The sequence below is a fragment of the Balaenoptera physalus genome, assembly GCF_965194825.1.
Source record: "Balaenoptera physalus genome assembly, chromosome: 1".
In the NCBI taxonomy this organism is placed as follows: Eukaryota; Metazoa; Chordata; class Mammalia; order Artiodactyla; family Balaenopteridae; genus Balaenoptera; species Balaenoptera physalus.
Window position 1 is genome coordinate 45,441,728 of NC_138882.1, and position 26,162 is coordinate 45,467,889.

The 26,162-nt window shown below is 36.0% G+C and overlaps 1 protein-coding gene across 8 annotated transcripts in view; it reads right to left on the minus strand.

Annotated features, from left to right (window-relative positions):
• HMCN1 (hemicentin 1) overlaps window positions 1-26,162 on the minus strand; it is a 507,647-nt gene that overhangs the window by 82,189 nt on the left and 399,296 nt on the right. For all 8 annotated transcript variants that reach the window (XR_014266656.1, XM_082472452.1, XM_082472453.1 and 5 more), the window contains 13 exons: window positions 25,738-25,819; window positions 23,995-24,131; window positions 19,952-20,093; window positions 18,767-18,911; window positions 18,255-18,382; window positions 17,796-17,952; window positions 15,987-16,108; window positions 15,621-15,785; window positions 13,891-13,998; window positions 13,313-13,450; window positions 13,064-13,198; window positions 9,584-9,853; window positions 843-1,033 (listed from right to left, as the gene is read on the minus strand). Coding sequence is in view for 7 of the 8 variants with exons in the window: in XM_082472452.1 (XP_082328578.1) it covers window positions 843-1,033; window positions 9,584-9,853; window positions 13,064-13,198; window positions 13,313-13,450; window positions 13,891-13,998; window positions 15,621-15,785; window positions 15,987-16,108; window positions 17,796-17,952; window positions 18,255-18,382; window positions 18,767-18,911; window positions 19,952-20,093; window positions 23,995-24,131; window positions 25,738-25,819 (1,920 nt within the window). In the remaining variant the exon portion in view is untranslated. The remainder of the gene's footprint in view (window positions 1-842; window positions 1,034-9,583; window positions 9,854-13,063; window positions 13,199-13,312; window positions 13,451-13,890; window positions 13,999-15,620; window positions 15,786-15,986; window positions 16,109-17,795; window positions 17,953-18,254; window positions 18,383-18,766; window positions 18,912-19,951; window positions 20,094-23,994; window positions 24,132-25,737; window positions 25,820-26,162) is intronic.

Sequence of the window (26,162 nt, forward strand, 5' to 3'; positions counted from 1 at the left end):
TCTACTAGCACATGAGACAGAGTTAGCCTATCAATCACTAGAACTATTTATCTGGTAATTCCAGGAGTCTGGCTAAAGGCTGAAATTATACTGTGAAGTGAATGTGATCAATTTTATCATTTTAATTTGTTCAAATTTAATTCTATGAAGACTTTGTAATGAAATTTAGGCACTTTGAAGGGTAATGAAAAGGAATAAGATAGGCACAAAAGCTCTGAATATGATTCACATTTTAATCATGTTTAATATTTAGTACCAAGTGTTGATACTCTCAAACTACATGATAATTTTTTAAAAAGTCATGTGGTATACATAGATACAGATTCCTCTTCAAGTGGGCTCATACTGAAAAACTAAGATGCTTCCCATAGCTACAATTTTGCAAACTGGTGAAGTACCACCTAAGAATATTCAAAAACCCCAGCTTGCCCTGATCCCTAAGACTAAGAGTTATTTAAAAACCTGAAAAGAGCAAAAAGCCTGCTTTTTGTATTTGCTTAATAATACATCAGACATTCTTACATCTCTACTCTTCTAACCATCCTCATGCATTGTTACAAACATGGAATATAACAGAGGCTTAGAATTTTTCCTGATAAACACAGATTTCCACAAAAATAAAATAATTTTAGAAGGAGGCCACTTATGAGTTCTCATGATCTGCTAAATACCGTTCTCGGGGACATAAAATGAAATATGTGTAAAATTAATTTTTTGACCTGAATTTATAAGAGTACCTTCTTTCATTATTAAAAAAATACATTTCTGAGCTAAGTCACTAAATGTAAAAAGGTGAATTAATAATCTGGCTTAATGCATCTATTCGTGTCTATTAAACTTACCACAACATTTTCCAGAATGAGCTCCCCATAGGGTTCGACAGTGTGTTTTCCTAACAAGTTAGCCAAAAGAACATTGTCTTTTTTCCAGTTAATTGCTGGTGTGGGGATTCCATCAGCCACGCATGGAAGAACGGCTTGTGAATTCTCATTGACCGTGTAATGTACTTCTGTACTTTGAATTCTAGGTGGTACTATGAAGAGTTTAAAAATGATAGGTATTCAGGATGTTGAGTTCAATAATATCTTTATTCACACTGAAAATTAACACACAATAGACTTTCTTGAGGGTAACTTGCTAGAAATACTAACAAAATTTATCAAGCCATTTACTTGTTTGTTACTATGAAAGCAATCCATATTTTTGATGCTAGCAAGAATTCTAATGCATCTGTACTTGCTGAATATCAATTTCTGAAAAAATGACATAGAACTAGTGAGAAATATTTAGATTTTATTTGACTTCCTGACTTTTCCTTACTTGAGTTTCTTTTGCTTATTGCACTGAAGTAAAATAAACAAGAGCAACTAAAACCAAAAATGCTTCTATAGTTGTAGAATTGCTAGATTTGTATCACAGAGATATTGTGAGGATAGACTAATAAAAGTCCCTAGTTAAAAACACTGTAAAATACTCACCCCATATTAAATATCACAAAGTGCTAAAGAAAAAAATATTTATTGCAGTATTTCACATGTGTTACAACAAATGCAAGTAAAACCGGTGAAGACATTTAATTCAGTTTTTATACTGTCACAGAGAAATTTTTACAGTGATTTCATAATTCTGTGCAAATACTGCCGTTGCCTCAAATTTTTTTGAAGTGGAATTTAGGCAATATAGAAAGGTCAGTTGACTATTTCAGGGTACTAAGAAATACTTTAGTGAACTTGGAACTAAGATATTCACTTCTAAAAGAAAGGCTTAAAAAATATTAAGAAGACTTGGCTCAAAAAGTAAAAATAGAGATTGGTTCAAGATGGTGGAGTAGAAGGACATGCTCTCACTCCCTCTTGCGAGAACACCAGAATCATAACTAACTGCTAAACAATCATCAACAGGAAGACACTGGAACTCACCAAAAAAGATACCCCACATGCAAAGACAAAGGAGAAGCCGTAATGAGATGGTAGGCAGGGTGCTATCACAATAAAATCAAATGCCATAACCACTGGGTGGGTGACTCACAAACTGGAGAACAACTTTGCCACAGAAGTCCACCCACTGGAGTGAAGGTTCTGAGCCCCATGTCAGGCTTCCCAACCTGGGGGTCCGGCAATGGGAGGAGGAATTCCCAGAGAATCAGACTCTGAAGGCTAGCGAGATTTGATTGCAGGACTTCGACAGGACAGGGGGAAACAGAGACTCCACTCTTGGAGGGCACACACAAAGTAGTGTGTGCATCGGGATCCAGGAGAAGGAGCAGTGACCCCATAGGAGACTGAACCAGACCTACCTGCTAGTGTTGGAGGGTCTCCTGCAGAGGCAGGGGGCAGCTGTGGCTCACCAAGGGACAAGGACACTGGCAGCAGAAGTTCTGGGAAGTACTCCTTGGTGTGAGCCCTCCCAGAGTCCGCCATTAGCCCCACCAAAGAGCCCAGTAAGGCTACAGTGTTGGGTCATCACAGACCAAACAACCAACAGGGAGGGAACCCAGCCTCACCCATCAGCAGACAAACAGATTAAAGTTTTATTGAGCTCTACCCACCATCAGTCCCTCCCATCAGGAAACTTCCACAAGCCTCTTAGATAGCCTCATCCACCAGAGGGCAGAGAGCAGAGGCAAGAAAAATTACAATCCTGCAGCCTGTGGAACAAAAACCACATTCACAGAAAGATAGACAAGATGAAAAGGCAGAGGGCTATGTACCAGATGAAGGAACAAGATAAAACCCCAGAAAAACAACTAAATGAAGTGGAGATAGGCAACCTTCCAGGAAAAGAATTCAGAATAATGATAGTGAAGATGATCCAGGACCTCGGAAAAACAATGGAGGCAAAGATCGAGAAGATGCAAGAAATGTTTAACTAAGACCTAGAAGAATTAAAGAACAAACAAACAGAGATGAACAATACAATAACTGAAATGAAAACTACACTAGAAGGAATCAATAGCAGAATAACTGAGGCAGAAGAACGGATAAGTGACCTGGAAGGCAGAATGGTGGAATTCACTGCTGCGGAACAGACTACAGAAAAAAGAATGAAAAGAAATGAAGACAGCCTAAGGAACCTCTGGGACAACATGAAACGCAAAACATTCGCATTATAGGGGTCCCAAAAGGAGAAGAGAGAGAGAAAGGACCCGAGAAAATATTTGAAGATATTATAGTTGAAAACTTCCCTAACATGGGAAAGGAAATAGCCACCCAAGTCCAGGAAGTGCAGAGAGTGCCATACAGGATAAACCCAAGGAGAAACGCGCTGAGACACATAGTAATCAAATTGGCAAAAATTAAAGACAAAGAAGAATTATTGAAAGCAGCAAGGGAAAAATGACAAATAACATACAAGGGAACTCCCATAAGGTTAACAGCTGATTTCTCAGCAGAAACTCTACAAGCCAGAAGGGAGTGGCATGATATACTTACTGTGATGAAAGGGAAGAACCAGAACCAAGATTACTCTACCCGGCAAGGATCTCGTTCAGATTCGATGGAAAATTCAAAAGCTTTACAGACAAGCAAAAGCTAAGAGAATTCAGCACCACCAAACCAGCTCTACAACAAATGCTAAAGGAACTTCTCTAAGTGGGAAACACAAGAGAAGAAAAGGACCTACAAAACCAAATGGAAAACAATTAAGAAAATGGTAATAGGAACATACATATTGATAATTTCCTTAAATGTGAATGGATTAAATGCTCCAACCAAAAGACACAGGCTTGCTGAATGGATACAAAAACAACACCCATATATATGCTGTCTACAAGAGACCAACTTCAGACCTAGGGACATATACAGACTGAAAGTGAGGGGATGGAAAAAGATATTCCATGCAACTGGAAATGAAAAGAAAGCTGGAGTAGCAATACTCATATCAGATAAAATAGACTTTAAAGTAAAGAACGTTAGAAGAGACCAAGGAAGGACACTATGTAATGATCAAGGGATCAATCCAAGAAGAAGATATAACAATTATAAATATATATACACCCAACATAGGAGCACCTCAATACATAAGGCAACTGCAAACAGCTATAAAAGAGGAAATCAACAGTAACACAATAATCGTGGGGGGCTTTAACACCTCATTTACACCAATGGACAGATCATCCAAACAGAAAATTAATAAGAAAACACAAGCTTTAAATGACACAATAGACCAGATAGATTTAATTGATATTCATAGGACTTTCCATCCAAAAACAGTAGATTACACTTTCTTCTCAAGTGCACATGGAATATTCTCCAGGATAGATCACATCTTGGGTCACAAATCAAGCCTCAGTAAATTTAAGAAAATTGAAATTGTATCAAGCATCTTTTCTGACCACAACGCTATGAGATTAGAAATGAATTACAGGGAAAAAAACGTAAAAAACACAAACACATGGAGGCTAAACAATACGTTACTAAATAACCAAGAGATCACTGAAGAAATCAAAGAGGAAATCAAAAAATACCTAAAGACAAATGACAATGAAAGCACGATGATCCAAAACCTATGGGATGCAGCAAAAGCAGTTTTAAGAGGGAAGTTTATAGCTATACAGCCTACCTCAAGAAACAAGAAACATCTCAAATAAATAATCTAACCTTACACCTAAAGGGACTAGAGAAAGAAGAACAAACAAAACCCAAAGTTAGCAGAAGGAAAGAAATCATAAAGATCAGAGCAGAAATAAATGAAATAGAAACAAAGAAAACAATAGCAAAGATCAATAAAACTAAAAGCTGGTTCTTTGAGAAGATAAACAAAATTGATAAACCATTAGCCAGACTCGTCAAGAAAAAGAGGGAGAGGACTCAAATCAATAACATTAGAAATGAAAAAGGAGAAGTTACAACTGACACTGCAGAAATACAAATGATCATGAGAGATTACTACAAGCAGCTCTATGCCAATAAAATGGACAATCTGGAAGAAATGGATAAATTCTTAGAAAGGTATAACCTTCCAAGACTGAACCAGGAAGAAATAGAAAATATGAACAGACCAATCACAAGTAATGAAATTGAAACTGTGATTAAAAATCTTCCAACAAACAAAAGTCCAGAACCAGATGGCTTCATAGGTGAATTCTATCAAACATTTAGAGAAGAGCTAACACCCATCCTTCTCAAACTCTTCCAAAAAATTGCAGAGGAAGGAACACTCCCAAACTCATTCTATGAGGTCACATTCACCCTGATACCAAAACTAGACAAAGATACTACAAAAAAAGAAAATTACAGACTAATATCACTGATGAATATAGATGCAAAAATCCTCAACAAAATACTAGCAAACAGAATCCAACAACACATTAAAAGGATCATACCCCATGATCAAGTGAGATTATCCAAGAGATGCAGGGATTCTTCAATATATGCAAATCAATCAATGTGATACACCATATTAACAAATTGAAGAATAAAAACCATATGATCATTTCAATAGATGCAGAAAAAGCTTTTGATAAAATTCAACGCCCATTTATGATAAAAACTCTCCAGAAAGTGGGCATAGAGGGAACCTACTTCAACATAATTAAAGGCCATATACAACAAACCCAAAGCAAACATCATTCTCAATGGTGAAAAACTGAAAACATTTTATCTAAGATCAGGAACAAGACAAGGATGTCCACTCTCACCACTTTTATTCAACATAGTTTTGGATAGCCACAGCAATCAGAGAAGAAAAAGAAATAAAAGGAATACAAATTGGAAAAGAAGTAAAACTGTCACTGTTTGCAGATTACATAATACTATACATAGAGAATCCTAAAGATGCCACCAGAAATCTACTAGAGCTAATCAATGAATTTGGTAAACTTGCAGGATACAAAATTAATGCACAGAAATCTATTGCATTCCTATTCACTAATGATGACAAATCTGAAAGAGAAATTAAGGAAACACTCCCATTTACCATTGCAACAAAAAGAATAAAAGACCTAGGAATAAACCTACCTAGGGAGACAAAAGACCTGTATGCAGAAAACTATAAGACACTGATGAAAGAAATTAAAGATGATACCAACAGATGGAGAGATATACCATGTTCTTGGATTGGAAGAATCAATATTGTGAAAATGACTATATTATCCAAAGCAATCTACAGATTCAATGCAATCCCTATCAAATTACCAATGGCATTTTTTATGGAACTAGAACAAGTCATCTTAAAATTTGTATGGAGACACAAAAGATCCCGAATAGCCAAAGCTGTCTTGAGGGAAAAAAATGGAGCTTGAGGAATTAGACGCCCTGACTTCAGACTATACTACAAAGCTACAGTAATCAAGACAGTATGGTACTTGCACAAAAACAGAAATATAGATCAATGGAACAGGATAGAAAGCCCAGAAATAATCCCATGCACCTATGGTCAACTAACCTATCCCAAAGGAGGCAAGGAGATACAATGGAGAAGAGACAGTGCCTTCAATAAGTGATGCTGGGAAAACTGGACAGCTACATGTAAAAGAATGAAATTAGAACACTCCTTAACACCATACACAAAAATAAACTCAAAATGGATTAGAGACTTAATTGTAACACCGGACAGTATAAAACTCTTAGAGGAAAACATAGGAAGAACACTCTTTGACATAAATCACAGCAAGATCTTTTTTGATCCACCTCCTAGGGTAATGGAAATAAAAACAAAAATAAACAAATGGGACCTAATGAAACTTAAAAGCTTTTGCACAGCAACGGAACCCATAAACAAGACGAAAAGACAACCCTCAGAATGGGAAAAATATTTGTAAATGAATTTTCAGACAAAGGATTAATCTCCAAAATATATAAACAGCTTATGCAGCTCAATATTAAAAAAACAAACAACCCAATCCAAAAATGGGCAGACGACCTAAATAGACATTTCTCCGAAGACATACAGGTGGCCAAGAAGCACATGAAAAGCTGCTCAACATCACTAATTATTAGAGAAATGCAAATTAAAACTACAATGAGGCCATGGCTTGGAGTTAAAGAGCAGAACTCCTGACTACCATTCTGTGACCGATCAAGAGAGTAACAGTTAAAAACCTCAGCAGGCCTTGTTCACGACATGCAGAAAAAAAAGTGCTGCAGTTCAGATACCTCTGGAATTTTTCCACAGTGTCACAGGTTTGTAATACTTGAAGCCCTACATTTCTAAGAATATATTTCTTGCTCAGTTGTTTCAGGCAAGTCCAAGACTTTGTAATTTTTAAAGGGCCCAAGATTATTTTTTTTCAATAACAGACCAGCTTCTTTTTCCTGCAGTTACAGATGTAATTTCCTTTTTGTTGTCAAATATAAGGTACCAAATATGATGCAATAAATTGTTTTGAAAAACAAACAAACAAACACACAAACAAAAACTACAATGAGGGATCACCTCACACCAGTTAGAATGGGCATCATCAGAAAATCTACAAACAACAAATGCTGGAGAGGGTGTGGAGAAAAGGGAACCCTCTTGCACTGTTGGTGGGAATGTAAATTGATACAGCCACTATGGAGAACAGTATGGAGGTTCCTTAAAGAACTAAAAATAGAATTACCGTATGACCCAGCAATCCCACTACTGGGCATATACACAGAGAAAACCATAATTCAAAAAGACGCATGCACCCCAATGTTCACTGCAGCACTATTTACAATAGCCAGGTCACGGAAGTAACCTAAGTGCCCATCGATAGATGAATGGATAAAGAAGATGTGGTATATATATATACAATGGAATATTACTCAGCCATAAAAAGGAACAAAATTGGGTCATTTGTAGAGACATGGATGCATCTAGAGACTGTCATACAGAATGAAGTAAGAAAGAGAAAAACAAATATCGTATATTGACGCATATATGTGGAACCTAGAAAATGGTACTGATGAACCAGTTTGCAGAGCAGAAACTGAGACACAGAAGTAGAGCAAAAACATATGGACACCAAGGGGGGAAAGCCGCGGGGGTGTGGGGGTGGTGGTGTTATGAATTGGGAGATTGGGATTGACATGTATACACTGATGTGTATAAAATGGATGACTAATAAGAAAAAAAAAAAAGTAAAAATACACTCCCCTCCCAAAACAATAAATTTTGGAATTATTCAAATACATTGCTGAGAAATGGATCAATCTTAATGACATTTTTAGAACAATTGGTTTCAGCAAAAATTATTTTTTTATGATTATATTAGTAAATATACAAAGACTATGTGAATGATTATATGCATAAACAATAGATAATATGGAAAAGCCAAAATTCTATTTTGCTGAATGGTATGTCATAAATATTCATTTTTCATTAATGTATGCTATATTTTTAGTATCTCCTTTATCCTGGTTTCCTTGGGGTTTATATTTCAACTTTTCTAATGGTTACAAAGTTGCAGTATTAGTACATTTACTTAAATTCATTCTTTTTCAAAATGAAAATTTTAAGGCTGTGACTTTATATTTCATTATAGTTTTGCCCACACACCATACATTTTGATATGTGGTGTCCTTATTTTTATTATTTTCTAAATAATCTGAAAATAAAACCATATTCTTTGACCTACTTGTTGACTAGAATGGTATTTTTTAATTTGGCTGGGGTTGGGATTTTGGCATTAAAAGTTCATTACACATTTCTAGCTTTATTGTGTTGTGGGCAGGAATTGTGGCCTATACTTTTAAATTATTATTAACAATTTCTTTGTTGTTTAGTATATGGTCAATTTTCATAAATTTTCTACAAACACTTGAAAGAAGGAATATTATTTACTTGAAACTAAAGGACTAATGTGTATTAATTAGTTCAATTATATTAACTGAAAGCAGGTATAAAACTGTAGAAAATTCAAATACACCTGAAAGATAAAAAACAGCTTTCACAAATTTTTTAAAAAGGAAAAAGTAGAAACTCATCATTAAAACAAGAGTTATCTCTGAAAATAGTAGTTGGAAACAGTTTAATTCACTTATTGTGTCTTACCACTGATATTAATAGGTATTCTACCTTTAGTCTTAAAAGTATACAATTAAAAAAAGTAACAAAATAACAACTAAAATATTTCACTGCTGATCTTTAGATATTTTGTTAGTTGTCTGAATGCAAAGGAAAGTATGGTATTTTTTCTATTATTCAAATATACCTGTAAATATTTTGCTACATACTTTAAAATAATGAATCAAATAGATCTCCAATTCTCATTAGATTCACATTACATTTATAATGTAGGTTACATGGTGATTAGTTTTGAGCCAAGATGACTTGCAACTTGAAAAGTAAAGCAGAAGAGTAACAAAACAAATGGACTCCTCATAAGCCAAATTAAAGATCCCAATAATCACAATATGAGGGGATTGGCAACACATTAATTATCCTGGCTTTATTAATAAAATCTCTCTTTCTCACACACATATGTGCACACACAAATAAACATAGCCTACCAAAAACATATCTGAAGGGCAAGTGTACCTACATACCACATGCACACACACACTCCACTCTGGATTACTGTTTTACATTGTTTGGATTTTCATCGTATTTTTTTCCTGGTGGTTTTTTTCTTTGCCATGGTAATGTAGCACACTGAAATGATTTATGCTAAACAACCTACCATGGACAGTGAGCTTGGTGCTCGTGCTGCTTGATCCGGCCACGTTAGCTGCTGTGCACGTGTACTGGCCAGCGTCACCAGGCTGAGCAAATGCTATTTGCAGAGCTCCAGAGCTGAGGATGCGCTGGCGGATTGATTCCATAATTACGTGCCCATCTTTATGCCACGTAATGTCAGGTGGTGGGAGGCCATCTGCCTCACAGGGTAGCATGATGGGCTTATCCACAGCAATGATATATTCCTTAGGATGGGGGCTAATGACTGGAGGAACTAAAAGAGACAAGGTTTGAACGTTATCTTAAAAGCTGGAATGTACCATTTACACACTACAGTATCACTCTAGCAAAGTGACGTCACATTAACAAGAAACAAAGCCCTGACTTTACCATATCATCACCAAAGGATTGCTATAGCTTGTTTGCGTTGGAAAAGAAAATTCATTGAACCCACTGTAGAAAATTATTCTCTATCTAGTTAACAAATATAAATGATAATCAATTTTAAATAAGGATATAAACATGTACTTGTGAGGGATTTCATGTCTAGAAAACTTAGACTGTGTCGACAGAGGTATTTTCTTTAACATACATGTATTGTGATTCATCAGCTACTTAAAACTTCCAAAATAGACCCCTTCAAGGTTTGGAAATTGTTCACCTGCTCAAAGATTCTTTTATTCACTCATTTCCTACAGTGCTTATGATCTCATATACAGTGGCCATATTTAACAAGGTATTTTGTTAATGAATAAAGGAATAAAGAAGTAGAATATGGAAAAGAATTACAATTAACCCTTGAACAACGCAGGGGTTAGGGATGACAACCGTGTGTGCTACCGAAAATCTGAATATAACTTATAGTTGGCCCTCTGTATCCTTGTCTCCTCTGTATCTGTGGTTTTGCACCTGCAGATTCAACCAACCTTGGATTGTACAGTAATGTAGTATTTACTACTGAAAAAATATCCACGTATAAGTGGACCTGCACGGTTCAAACCGTGTTGGTCAAGGGTTGACGGTATATAGATAGAACTCTTTCCACTTCTTCAGAAAATGGTGGAAGGACTTATGATTAGGATTTCCCTTCCTAGTGTTTACAATAGATTACACTAAGGATATTCTACTGAGCTTTTCTTACCCTCTCCTGCCTTGGGGCCATTGCACAGGCTGCCCTCTCTTCCTTGGACACTCTGCTACTTTAACATGGCTAATCCCAGCTCATCATCAAGGTCTCGGCTCCAGTGGTACCCGCCTCAGCTCCAATAGTATTCCCCCCCCACCCAAGTAGTTGTTAAAGCTTACTTTAACCACTAGTGTAAAGTGGTCCCCACATTTTCCCATTTTGGAATATTGAAATGCTGTTAGTTGTTCAAAGTGTTTCCTTTTCTTTTTTGAAAAAAAGTGTTTCTTTTTTTCATATCAATAGTTTTAATCAATTAGTGAAGGAAAAAAACCCTCACTACTTCTTTTCTATGACCTCAGTGTTGCCAAAACCAATGAATATTTCTTGGTCATCATCCTAACTGACCTCTCGCTTGCATTCAAAAAGCTGTCTACTCCCTTCTTGAAACACTGACCTCTCCTAGCCTCCATCTAGTTTTCCTCTGTCATCTCTTCCCTCTCCTTTGTATTCTTTTCCAGTGTTCTCTCTTTTCTCAGACCTCTTAACAATGCAGAGTCCTGGGGCTTTGTCCTTAAGCTCTTTTCGGTCCAAATTCTCATCCAGTCTTGTAGACTGAAATACCCTGATTACTTCCAAATTTATATCTTAGACTATACTTCTCCCTTGAGTTCTGAATTCATAAATATTCAACGCTTTTTGACATCTCTGCTAGATTTCTAATAGTTTTCCACATCTAACATGATTAAACAGAAATCACGCTTTCCTTCCTCCCAAACCAGTTCCTCCCCTTGCATCCCTCACAGCACTATCTCCATCACTAGCTCAGGCCCAAAGCCCAGGAAACAGCGTTAACTCTTCTCTTTTCCTAACCTCCCAATCTGATTAATCAGCAATCCTGGCAATTACATCTCCAAAGAGTTCTTGAATCCACCACTTCTTTTTCATTTTCCCCTGCAACTCACACACCCACTCGCACTCCCAGCCAGACTGTGTCACATGATGCCTAGAGCACTTTACTAGTTCTTCCAGCTCTAGCCTTTTTCTCGAAATCTAGTCCGATTTCTCGAAATCATTATCTACATACCAGCAAAAGAGGTCTTCCTAAAACCAAACAACAGTCTTGGTTAAATCATTAAAAGGCTTCAACATTGCACACAGAAGGAAATCTTACCCCTCCTCTGGTCCTTCGGGCACGCCGTGCACTGGTCCCACTTTCTCTTCTGACCTCCTTCACATTTTGCCAGCCTTCCCAGGTTCATTACTGTCAGCCACACTGGCACGCTTCTTTTCTTACCCTTTCCTGCCTTGGGGCCATTGCACAGGCTGCCCGCTCTTCCTTGGACACTCTGCTACCTTTACACGACTCATCCTAGCTCATCATTCAGGTCTCAGCTCCAATGGTAACCCCCCTCAGCTCCAATGGTACCCCCATCAGTAGGTTAAAGTCTACTTTAACCACTAGTGCAAAGTGGTCCCCACATTTTCCCATTATTCTCCAACTCAGCCTATTGTTTTCCCTCTGCATAGCATATGTCAGAATTTATCATAATTTCATTTATTTGGTAGTTTCATTTTTTTCCTTCTCCACACTATACGGAAATGATCATATCTATAACGGTCAATGTATTTCTACTTATTATCCCAATAAACACTTGTTAAAGAAGTGTTGAAAAATACAAATAAATTAGATTTACAATCTGCAGGTAAGTGAGCTTTACTACAGTTATTAATTCACCATAAGAAAATCACACTACAAGGAAATTCAAATCAGCAATGCAAACTGAGCAGCTCGGAACCCATCTCTAGGTCATGTCTTGATCCACAAAAACAATGCATGTAAGATATGAACATTACATCAAGAAAATATAAGTTAAATGTGAAAAACACCCCACTGTCTTCAGAATATTTTTTTCCATCAAGCTGGTTTAATTGCAATTATGATTTATTTTTTTGTTTCATGACTCTTATTGGTGATTCTTTAAAATTTTAAAAATTTGATTTGTTTTTTAAGTGGATATTACAATCCAGTATTTTGTAATGTATACAAAGTAGTATTACAGAGAGAATAGTTTTAAAAATCACCTTAAATATGTGCTACAACGAAAGTACCAAATAGAGGTTCACAGAAATCCAAAATATCATGAGATGCTTCAGTTTTCTTATACAAATAATGCCCCAAAACACCCAAGCACTAACTTTTTTCCTTCATAAGGTTAATAGAAAAACATATAGGATAACATAAACTAAGAATGTTAATTAAGAACGATGGCGGCATCATTACTTTAGATATATGAATTCTGATATACACTATTATAAGCATCTTTGCAATGAAGGCATAGAGATTTATTATTTAGGTACCTTGGACATTTAACTTGATTTTGCCCAAGGCTGTGCCAGCTGGATTCTGAGCCACACACATGTAAGTACCAGCATCCTCTCTGACAGCTCTGGAGATCTGCAAGCCACCACGAGGAAGAATTGCATGGCTTCTACCTACATCATAGTTACAAAAGCGGAGTGAGAAGAATTTTTATTTTCATTAAAAAATCATATCGACTTCTGAATTATAAAACTGAGTTGCCATTATTTTCTTGATTGAAACGGTACCTGAAGTGATGACATTGATACCTTCCTTTTGCCAAGTGATGAAAGGACTGGGAGTCCCTGTTGCTTCACATGGTAATAAAATGGGATTGTTTAGAATGACGGCTAGTTCACTTGGCTGAGGCTGAATGACTGGAGGCTCTATGAGAACCAATCAACAGAAATAAGCAAAGGCTCTAGTTAGTAGCATAAACGTCTACAGTAGCCATGAGGTTAAACATGCCTGAATTCAAAATTCCAAAATATTAGTGATTTCATTGTCCCAGGGAAAAGCAAATAGCGGCCATATCACATTTTTTGAGTCTTGTTACTGTAGCCAGTTTCCATTAGAAGAGCGCCAGAGAAAAGACTAAAATCAGAAACAGATCATAAAAATTCAAGAAGACAAATAATTGAGGGGTTGTTTTGTGTGGTTTGTCATCTGTATGTTTTCTTTAGTCTATTGAAGAACACCTATCAGGCTTTCCTATCCCCAAAATATTACTGTGGTTTATGACTCTGGACGGTACCACCTGTCAAGAATAAACATGACTTTAAAAAGTACAACGGCAAAATTTTAATGAATAAATAACCTTTCATACCTTGGACATAAAGGCTCACATGTCGATGTGCAGAACCAGCTGCATTCCTGGCAACACAAGTGTATCTTCCAGCATGGCTTAATTGAGTGGCAAATATTTCAATTGCTCCTAAAAAGGAAAAATTTTTCATGCGCAGTGCATCCCGGTTTTTCTGGTTTGATAAACCACGTCTCTTTGATTTTGTGTGAGTCTGTCCCCCTAGCACAGTAGTGCGTGGCTTGTACCCATACTTGTACTCCCTGTGCTTACCTACCACAGTATTTTTAAAAAAATCACTATTAACAGCTGTATTTAGGCAAAACTTACAGACCATAAAATTCACTGATTTAAATGTACAATACAATGATTTTTAGTATACTTACAGAGTTGTGCAATTACCACAACTTAATTTTAGAAAATTTCCATTATGCCAAAAGAAATCTCACCCCACTTATAGTCCTGCCTCACTCTCAACCCCAAGTGTAAGCAATCAGTAATTTAATTTCTATATATATTGGCCTTTTCTGGAAATTTCATATAGATGGGATCATACAGAAGGCTTTTGTGTCTGATGTCTACTGTGCGCATAGTTTTTGAGTTTCATCTGTTGTAGCAGGTGTCAATATTTCTGTTCCATTTTATTGCTAAATAGAATTCCATCCTGTGAATTATCCACATTTTGTTTATCCATTCACCAGTTGATGGACATTTACATTGTTTCTATGTTTTTGGCTATTGTGAATGATGCTGTATGAACATTTGCATATAAGTCTTTGGGTGGACATATGCTTTCATTTCTCTGGGTAGAGACCTAGGAATGGAGTTGCTGGGTCATATGGTAACTGTTTAACATTTTGAGAAAGTTCTAAACTGTTTTCTTAGCACAGTACTTTGTGCTGAAGAGTAGTTAATTTATATTTTATGATTTTAATTGCTACCCATTTATGCAGATTTCTGAGATAGCCAAAATACTATGCTTTGAAAGCCAAGTTCCACCCTGAGAACAAATCTTTCATTATTTCCCTTCTACTGAAGAAATAAACAAATTCTCTTAGAATAATATGCCCCCACTCATAAAGCCTCAGGATGTTAGTTGCTACTTTAGTTTATCTCCAGTGTACCTCCCCAATGCAGGATGAATTTCCAGAAACACAAATGTGAATCACTTATACTTTCATTTAGGTGATTTTTTTTCTCTTTAATATTATAAAATTTTCAATACTTAAATTCTATAAATGATGGTTACTACCACCCTCAAAAATTATCCATATCATAGCACTTAACACCCAGCCCTACTTGCTAAATTATTGAAACCTTAAAAGCAAGAACCCTGTCTTAGTTTTATATCCTCAGAAACTCAGTGGAGTTTTTAGCCTATTTTAGGTACTAAATGTTTGTTGAATGAATGGACATTCTACTTGGCCAATTAAAGAAGTGTGGTTCACTCAAAGGCAACCAGTAAATTTGTTAAACCTTAGGTTTAGTAAATACGCACATAAAATCCCAGTGGTCATGCTTAATATATTCATATCAGTCCTAGATATTATTTGTTATTTTGTTTTTAGACTTTTTTTCTATCCCTTTCCCAAGTTCCCCCACCCCACTCTTAAGTGCATTTTTTCCCAGATGCCTAAGCCCAGGAATGCAGATGTACTTTATTCTTTTATTTTGGTGCAACAGAAGTCCAAGTAAGGCCATCCAGTAAAAACGAATCCAATCAATAGCTGTGTAATCACTGAGCTGGGTCTTACCTGAGGACAGAATTCTATAGCCCTCTCCTCTGGGAAGCAGTCTTATACCATTTTTCGCCCAGTGAATTGAGGGAAATGGAACTCCTGAAGCCGTGCAGGTGATCACGGTGGGGCCGTGTGTGGTTACTAGGAAGTCAGTAGGCTCATCAGCTATGGAAGGTGGAACTAAAACAAAAACAACAAAAAGAAAGAAAACTACATGTTCCCAACCCTTACAGATTTCCAAAGCCTCCTCATATATCTTTCTCTTTCTACACTGAAAGTGAATGCTTGGTGAGTGGAAAAGGAAGCTCTCTTGTGAAGTAGAGGAATGATGGAATGATATCATTGTAATAACTTTCAGTCCACATAGTAAGCCAGTTCTACCTTGGACAGTGAGATCCACAGTTCTCGTATCCTCTCCCGCATCACTTGTCACAGTGCACTCATAGGTTGCAGTGTCATCCACCGAAGGGGAAATAATTACTAGTGAACCTGAAGACAGGAGCCTAGAAGAGAGATTTCAAAGTAATGAGGTGCTATATATCAATCTTCATAAATGTTTCTAGTTGGTTCAACATGGTACTATCTTGTGAATTGAGGGAAATGGAACTCTTTCCTCATGTTAAAATGAGCATCATTTTATGCATCAGACTTTAAGTTTATATGGCAGTGGGTTAATAGGACCTCACCCTTGACATCTGCAGGAAGCAGTGGTGTCAAATGATTGTGTGAAGAGGGAATCTTGAATTTTCTGAATGCTTATAACATAATCAACCATGTTCTCCCAGGTGAAATACAGTGAAATGAGCACACTGATAGCCATTGTTGATTGACCATTGAACACATTCCTGGCACCATCTCAAATGCTTCACATTAAACATCTCTAAATTTCACAATAACTTTGCAGATTGGTATTTATTTCTACTGACAGATGGGTAACTACAAGTCTGTCTGTCTTGCACTTTTCTCTACTTCACACGTCTCCTTACATGTGGTGGATACCTTGGAGATGGATAGTACATAAATCAAAGAGTCTTTTCCTTAACTTTGAATCAACTTAAAACTAAAGTGATCTGAATCACTTCAAATGTTCAGAAGGTTGAGTGAATACACATACATTATTTAAAGTAATCTAATGAATCACTTTGCTGTACAGCTGAAACTAACATAACACTGTTAATCAACTACGCTCCTATATAAAATAAAAATTAAAGAAAATATGTATCAAAATGAAAAATCAATAAATCTTTTAAATTTCCAGTGGTTGAACACACTAAAAAAATTAAAGTAATCTAAATAAGAATATCTGTATTCTTACTTCAAACTGTGCAATGATGAATGGAAGTGATTTGATTCAATGGAAACATACTTGACCTGCTTTTTTATTCAAGGGCATTGTACATTTTCCCCATAGTACATGCTTTCAAGTCACTAAACTCCCAATGCCAAAAGATTAAAAGGGTGAGAAAGAGGGAGAAGCAACAGAGTTTCAAGTGAAACACTCCTAGTTTCATGTTTCCTGATGTATCAGAACTGATTTTTGTTAAGGTAGGTCTATGAGAACATTTGCTTTCAGTACTATGGCAAATCTTTTGCAAGATATCTATTAACTTGAGATACAAGAAATGATGCTTATCTAAAGCATCAGAAATTTCTAGTTTTTTTTTTAAAGTTTAGTCTTTAAAAAATATGATGTCATATTAAGAGCAATGGTAGTCAAGCTGGAAGAATACAAAAAACTGGGAGAAAATGCTGTTCTTCCTCCCTCCACATGCTGCCAAATACCTATGCTGTATTTCAAGGTATAAAATTTGATTTTTATTCTGCAACTAAAACTTGTATTATTTCTACAGACAGGTTTTTCTTTTATACCAAATGATGTTTTTATCTTTTGTCTTTATAAAATTCCAAAAGATACTAAAAAAAAAGCAGAATGGAAATCTAATCTTTTAGAGCTCAGACAGTTACCTACAGGACTTATGGATAGAGAAGTTGCACCTATAATTCAGAAATAAGATTTTAGGTTGAAAAACTAATTCTATAGTAAGAAAAAATAATATGCTCTCTACATACTAGCGAATTCTTCATACTTTATATATTTGCTGTCCCCATTGATAGAGTTTAAGTATTAATTCTTTCAAAGAATATGTTTCTAAATAACAGGTGGGATTTTCCAGTTAAATTATTCCTTACCGGTATGAATTCTGATTTTGATCCACATTAAGAAGATGCCCATTTTTTCTCCAGTTGACTGATGGTTTCGGTATCCCAGTAGCCTCACAAGCCAGAGTGGTTTGAACATTTACTGTTACAGTTATGTTGGTAGGACCCAGAGCAATAGATGGAGGAACTAAAACCAAGTCACCAAGTAAGAAACACGTTCAGCAAATAGTATGCCATTCGAAGTATCTCTGCCAAACTGAAATTAATCATTGCTAACTTGCTTTACAGTTATGAACACAATAAGGTTCTGTGAATTTACACAGTGTTGTGATGATACGCTTCATAATGGGTCTTCACTGCTCATAATACAGTGTAATACATTTAAATAGCACTAGATATGAAGGTCTTTATGTTATGACCTCACTGGTTTTAGGCTACCAAAGAACATCTGACCCAAAGATTGGATGTTGTTCATAAAAGTACATTTACCATGGACTTGTAAATCTATTCGCCTGCGATCTGTTCCAGCAGCATTGGTAGCCATACACAAATATCTCCCACTATCAGTCACATGTGCTGACTGGATGTGAAGGAATCCATTTTCCAAGATGGAGTATCTATAAGAAAGATCACAAGTGAGGTCCTCTGGATCAGCCTTTCTGATTATGCACATTTTGACTGAGAGCATTATAAAATACCCAGTAAAATCCATTTTTAGTCCTTTTCCTACTTCAGAAATTTATAATACCCTTGGTGGAAAAAAAAGGATATTCTGCAAAGGTGCACAGCAGATGGGCTTGTGATCTTGGATAGATTATAATCATTACATTTTGAACATAAGCCTTAAGAATTATGCTTTTGAAATACTATATTTTGATCCTCATTTAAGATGAAGAGACTCATTTTAGAATGAAAAGACCCAAATAATGCATTGGATCAAAGATTTAAAAACTTATATTTCAGTTCTTACAGTATTTTTTATCCTTTTCCAGAATTGTTACCTTGCATGATTCTCAGAGAGAACAGCTCCATCCTTTCTCCATGTTATCCTTGGGGTTGGCACACCTTCCGCAAAGCATTCCAATACAGTTGACTTATTTAAGTGAATGACAAGACTCTGGGGGCCACTCTTTATGCTTGGAGGAACTGCACAAGAGATGCATGTGGAAAACTTCCTTTATATCAATAACACAGCCTGAACTAAGAATCTTAAGAGGTAATACAAAGTGAGATTTGAGTCAAATGTATGGCTTTGCCTACAGCTAATTCAGGTTAGTATAAATAGAATTGGGGTTTAATTCCTAAAGTCTAATTCAAGATAAGATTTTATTTAAAAATTTAGTTAAAAATGAAGAGTAAATGGGTGGGGAAGCTTTAAATCCCTGATATGGTGTTTGAAATCTGGCTTTCTAATGAAAGAGGCTTGAATAGAATAAAAGTCAGCTCTGGTATGATACAAATTAAAGATGATATTTCTTATTTCTCTTTGGCCAAATAATGGTCAGAGAATGTTAATATTGGAACAACTTCACTTTAAATAAAGGATAGAAAGTCGGCTGTTATAACAAAGCACATCTGTGACTAATCATGCAAGTCTCAGAGTGTGTATTTTATTAATCATTGAATTCATACGGGAATAGAAAACTTGAATTTTAATTTTAGTGTTAGAGATATTATCTGCCTGGGTCACTCAACTTGTAAAGTTTCGTATATTAAAAATCCAAACAGACGGTTTTGAAAAAGTCTGTATCATATTCTTGAAATTTGGCAGATTTTAGTGTTTAGATTTTATATTTGAGAAAATTACAGTCCCATTGACAGTCTCTGTCTAGCACATATATAATCAAACATCAACATCAACAAAGGTGACTAAATAGTTGGCTACTTGTCATCCAGAGATTTAGTGTATTAACTTCTCCAATGGCTCTGATCTGAATGACGCAAAACATCAGGATACGCTGATAACAACTGGACATATATTGTCCTCTAAGAGAAATGTATCTTTTTTTTTGGAAATTGAGTTAGTTTGAATATAGTGATAGTACAAATATCACATGTTGTCTTTATGAAAAGAAATAAGCACAAGAATTTGTTTAGTATGCTCATAAAAAATAAAAATGTTATCATCTCTTTAAATGCCCTTATCTAAATTTTTAAATTGTGAAACAGTGATGAATTTTTCTTACCATTTACAGTGAGAATAAATTCTCTTGTAGTCTTTCCTGCAATGTTGCTGGCAGCACAGGTATAATTGGCTGTATCACCTAGATCTGCATTATTAATTTGCAAGTATCTCCCTCCAGATAGGATTCTTACTCGAGGTGTTGCCTGGATTCAGCAAGTAAAATATACCATTAAAATGTTGGACAAATAAAATAAAATATTAATCATCAAAAGTAACTAGAGTGAACTGTAGTGCACCTGTCTCCCAGTATCTTTGCTCCCCCCACCGCTATCCTGGTATCAAAAACTCTTGGGAAATATTTCTATGAGTGTAGTTAAGGCAAGAGCACAATCAATGTCTTCAGTTCTTCACAGTGTTGGCCACAATGAACCTCTCAAGGATGAAAAGTTGTCTCGAGTTGGGCCCATTCGAGCTCCCCAGAAAGACACTGCTGGAAGTGTTGGAATAAGGCATATTTTTACTGGAATCACTAGTAGTGAGGATGACATAGCTTGGTGGCAGTCTTACCACCATGTGGGGACAGCTTGCTCTGAATCTAAGACATTAGCAGAGTTGGGATTCAGAGAAAGGACAGAGATGCTTGACTACATGGTTAGAGCTTCTGGATCTAGTAATGCCTAAAGCTTAAGTTCACCAATTACTATAGCTAATAAATATATATATTTTCTCCATTTAAATTATTTTGAGTTTGAATTCTGTCACTTAAAGCTGAACGTTTCCTGACTAATTAACTTTGGTTAACTTACAGGAAATAATTATCCTTCAACATTTTTAACATAAGTAAATAAATGATTTTAGTCTACAAATATTTATTAAGCACTTATTTTGCGTCCAGGCATGGGACCGAGAATTGTGAAAATGCAGAGACCTATATTGAAATGAAATACTGAAATATAATGAAATCTAATCTCTGCTATAATGTTCAATTGGGGATTGTTCATAGACTTTAAAAAATGCCAGGTAACATCAGAGACTGATATCTTCTGATTGTGCCTAAGTGGAACTACTTCAGGAAGAGCCCAAATAAGATTTTTCTACCATATGGGTTCTGTCCCAGATAAACATATATTTCTAATGAAAAATGTTGTTCACACTAACATAGACAGTTCGGGTCAATTTATCTTGAAAGTCCACACATTTTCTCTAGGCCTTTCCTTGTTACAGGGGCTATTAATGGTAAACTTTTATTACTTCTGATGAGAATAAGTGATTTCTTAAACATACATGGTAAGTTCTACAAAACATATTTTAATTTTGATATGGGTATAGCAGGATTTTAGGCTAATAAAAAAACTCTGAGTTGATTCTCATGTCTTTCTTCCATGAACATCAGTAAGTTCTGCTAACTCATTCAGTCTCACTACAATTTTCTCTGGTTCTCTTCTCATTTACTGCCAGTGATTCTTCCAAATTTGATTTCTTTCCTCAGATAGAACATCATTCTCAGCTGATGACCTTAATTCCTACTTCACTGAGAAAATCAAAGCCAGGTACCCGCAATTTCTCCCTCTCATCTCTTGCAGATGAATGGAACCTTCCTTCCTATTTTTCCATCTCTGTGGAAAAAGGTCAACGCTTCTGTCCAAGGCTAGTCTCTTCACCTGTTACCAGGGTCCCAACCCTTCCCCACTCGACACACTTAGTCCTGTATCTTCCATCTCTTTCAGTAAATAAGCATATACAAATCTCTTTTGTATTTAAGTAACAGTCCACAATCATTTCCACTTCCTCTTCTTTAACTCCCCCAGACAGCTGTAACCTGTCTTCTACTTTGATCACGCTATTGAAGAACCGTTGTTCAGATCTTTAATCAAGTCTATGTATTGCCAAAGCCAGTGAATACAACTTAATTTGCATCTTAACATGGACTCTGTTAACCGCTCCCTCTCTCTTCCTTGGCTTTCAGTACACCAATGTCTCCTATATTTAATCTTATTTCTCTGAGTCCTCATTCTCAGTCCCACTCTTCTCTTCTTCCTTTGCTCACCTTTTAATAGTCAATGTTGCCTTAGGCCTTATTCTCATTTACAGGTCTTCTCACACTGTGTGCTTTCTGGTTGACCTCATAGAAACCAATGGCTTCAGCAACAGGTTACACCATTGAGGACCACCAAATCAAAGATGTTTTTGATGAAATATGGACCCATATTTCTTAGTGCTTCTTAGAAGCTCCACTTGGATAATATATAGGTAATTTAAACTCAAAATATCTATAAAACTGGACTCATTTTTTCCCCCATAACTGTTGAAATCAGTCTGTCCCAGTACTGACATCGCTTGGTCATATCTGAGATTAGCCTGAATTTCTGTATCATCAACATGCACTCAGTCCCTATCTGAACACCTAATGGTCTAGAGTGAAATGCACACATGGGAGATAAGACTATGGAGGAACAGTCAGAACATGAAGGGCTTTGTGAGCTAAGCTGGGCAGTTTAACCCGAATCCTGAAATCTATGGAGAATCATCAAAGGATTTTAATCATGGTCTACTTCAACCATACCAAGCTACCTGCAGTTCCTGGGACACCAGCATTCCTTCTCCTGTTATGTCTTTGTACATGCTATCACCTATGTTTGGAATCCCCTTCTTCTTTCTCACCCAACATCTACCCAACATTTAAACTGAACTCACCCTTTCCAAGAGGCTCCCCTGGGCTATTCCTTACCTTTCTGTCTGGATTACTTGCTTCTTCCCTCTGTTTCCATAAAATGCTGTATATCCCTCTAAGATACTGTTTATTGAATATCAGCGGTATCAATTTTCTACAACGTTTGATATACTTCTGTATATTTTCAGATAGTCTGTGAGCTCCTTGAGAATCAAGATTATTCTCAGGGGCAATCATAGTTCCTAGCATTATAATAGGTACACAATAAATAGAGAAACTGAGGCACGGGACTGTTAAGTGATATGCATGATGATTTAACAAGGAAGTAACTCTCAGAACCTAGTCTCTCTGTGTTTGGCACTTGTGTGATTTGATGATGGCGAAAGTCTTTCTGCCTTATGTATTAGGGACACAATTTCCTTTTATTTAGGCACAGTGTACCACAATAGGTTATACTAACAGGATGAGGAAGAACAAAGGAGAAACAAAAGAATAAGTAAGTACTAGGATGAGGACAATCAGAGCATTCAAAGTCAAGGCTTTGAGCGAACCCTCAAAGCCTATTTAGGATTCTGGGCTGTGACACTATAGGGCAGCAGACAGGTATCACCTGAGCATGGGAACCTTTGAAGAGCCAGTAACTGTGTTTTCAAAGATTCCAGTCCATATTCCTGGTGTTGCACAGATCCTTGGGGTCACTCCTGAGCACCAAGTTTAGACTAGGGAAATTCAGTAATAGGTTTACCCTAGGGAGTTGGCAGGACAGGTCAGGTCTTTTGAGACTCTGATGGTTTCTTCCCTCTCAAATAAAGACATAAATGGTACAGATGAACCTATTTGCAGAGCAGGAATAGAAAGGCAGCTGTAGAGAACGGACATGTGGACACAGTGGGGGAAGGGGAGGGTGGGATGAACTGGGAGATTAGGTTTGACATAAATACACTACCATGTGTAAAACAGATAGCTAGTGGGAACCTGCTGTATAGCACAGGGAGATCAGCTCAGTGCTCTGTGATGACCTAGATGGGTGGGATGTGGGGGGAGGGAGGTCCAGGAGGGAGGGGATATATGTATATATATGGCTGATTCACTGTACAGCAGAAACTAACACAACGTTGTAAAGCAATCATACTCCAATAAAAAAAAAAAAGACATAGCTTAGTGTTTTAATTCAACTTTAATCTACGGTCTCCAGGAGATATATACTTGGGCCAATTTACGAGTATATGAATCAAAATACCTGTCTTTTGCCTCATAACTAGCTACTAACTACTCCAAGAAGGCTGAGAAAAAGGTTGATTAAAGGACCCTGTGCCCACCCCTGTAATGTTGAATAACTAGTAATCTGACATTGTTTGGTTTTATCTCCCTAGCAACGACTCTATTGCTGATTTTTTTTTCTCACAATGAATCTGGAATTTAGCAAGATTTACCTGTAACCGTTCTCCATTTTTAAGCCAAGTGATTACAGGTGGGGGCACTGCATCCGATTTGCATTCCAATGTCACTTGTCTGTTCCGTAACACAGTGAAATCCTGGGGCTCATCAGTTCCAGCAATATTAGGGGGGACTGGGCATGAGAACAAATACACCAAAGGCTTTTAATAAACAGGATATAAAATGATCTGGATTATCTGAGGTGTTCAACGAATGTTGCTTCTGCTGTATGAAATAAAAAGCATAAACTTAAAACATTACTCATTCAATTTATAGTACAATGATTACAAATAGTAAAAAATTTTTTACCTTCCTCAGTACTTTCACATATATTAAGTAATGAAATTCTTCCAATGGCCACATAAATGACAGGATAAGTAATATAATCACATTTTATCATCTTTTAACAGATAAAGAAACTAAGTACCAAGAAGGGATTCCTTGTCTAGCTCTACACTTGGTAATAATTTTCTCTGAACATCATATTTTAAAACTTCTAAATTAGGGTCTGCCCATTATAATATACAGAAATATATACATTTTTCTTAATATGCAGAAAGGGGGAGGGGCAAAATAGGGGTAAGGAATTAAGAGGTACAAACTACTATGTATAAAATAAATAAGCTACAAGGATATATTGTAAAGGGAATACAATCAATATTTTATAATAACTTTAAATGGAGTATAATTTATACAAATTTTCAATCACTATGGTTTACACCTGAAATTAATATAATATTGTAAATCAACTATATCACAATTTAAAAATGTACCTGTTTTATGTGACTCATATACACAATTTACATGTCAATTAGTGGCAGGTCTAATTTTTTGTGTAGGACTGGCGGGGTGAGGGGAACACTCCTATATTACGCCAGCCCTACAGTTTGTGTTGCCTAGTCGTTTAGGCTATGAGGAGATAAAGATCTTCCGTTAAGTTCTTTTAATGTTCCTCTCCATGAAGAGTAATTCGCATTTCTATGTCAAAATAGTATCGGCCACAGTCTAATTGGCCTAACTTTTCTAGAAGGTAATTTGGCCTTAAATGTGTGTGTGTGTGTGTGTGTACATGCATGCGCGGGTACTTGCATATAATCAAGTAAATATACCTACAGAAATTTATCAAAACAAAATAATTAAAGGAAGAGGCCAACACACATGTACAAAGATGTCTATAATAGTGTGGCTTATATTGGTAAAGATACAAAACAGCCTAAATATCCAAAAATAAGGAATGTGTTAAATAAATAATGGCATATTCATAAAATGGGACATCATGGAATCACTAAAAAGTAATGTTATAAAAATACATTTTTTGACATGAAAACATGTTCACCATACCACTAAGTAAGATTAAAAAAAGTTAAATACTATATGCTGTATGATCACATTTCTGTGACAATATTTATATGTAAAAAGGTCTTATCTTTGTGTGATGAGATTATGATTGATTTATATTTTTATTTTTATAATTTATATTCTATGATTTAAAATCAATGAATATGAATTATTTGTGCAGGAACAAAACAAATAACTCAAAAAATCCATTAAACTATTCCCAACAATAGTTTAATGGACTACTGTGATCAAATATATACATCAGATTTGCAAAATACATTTTTCCTAATATATAAACATAGTTTTATGATATGTTAGATAGTTGCTCTATGTTCCATAAATTATGCCTTTTAATTAGGTATTAATGTATGATGGACTGCAGGATATTTTGCCAACTTTACCATGCACTCTCACTAAATATTCTTTATCATCATCTCCTGCAGGACTGGATGCCAGACACGTGTATCTTCCTGTATCTTCCACCTATAAAATTCGAATAAGTGAATGACACAATGTTAACATGCTGGTTTTGGTGATGAGAATAAACATCTATTAGAATGAATATAGAAGTCTCACACAAAGCAAGATATCGTTAAGAGTACAGTAATAAAATTTAATAAATGGTTTTAACATTTGTGATTAAATGTAACTTATACATTTAATCAGTTAAGTGTCTCAGTTACATTTGATACTGATACTGAGCATGGTTTGACATCTCTGTTACATGTAAATCTATGTATTTGACATAGATTTAACAGGGTTTTGGTATTTGATCTCAGAATGTTTGCATATTAGGTATATTTAATGATCTCAGAAAGGGCAGATA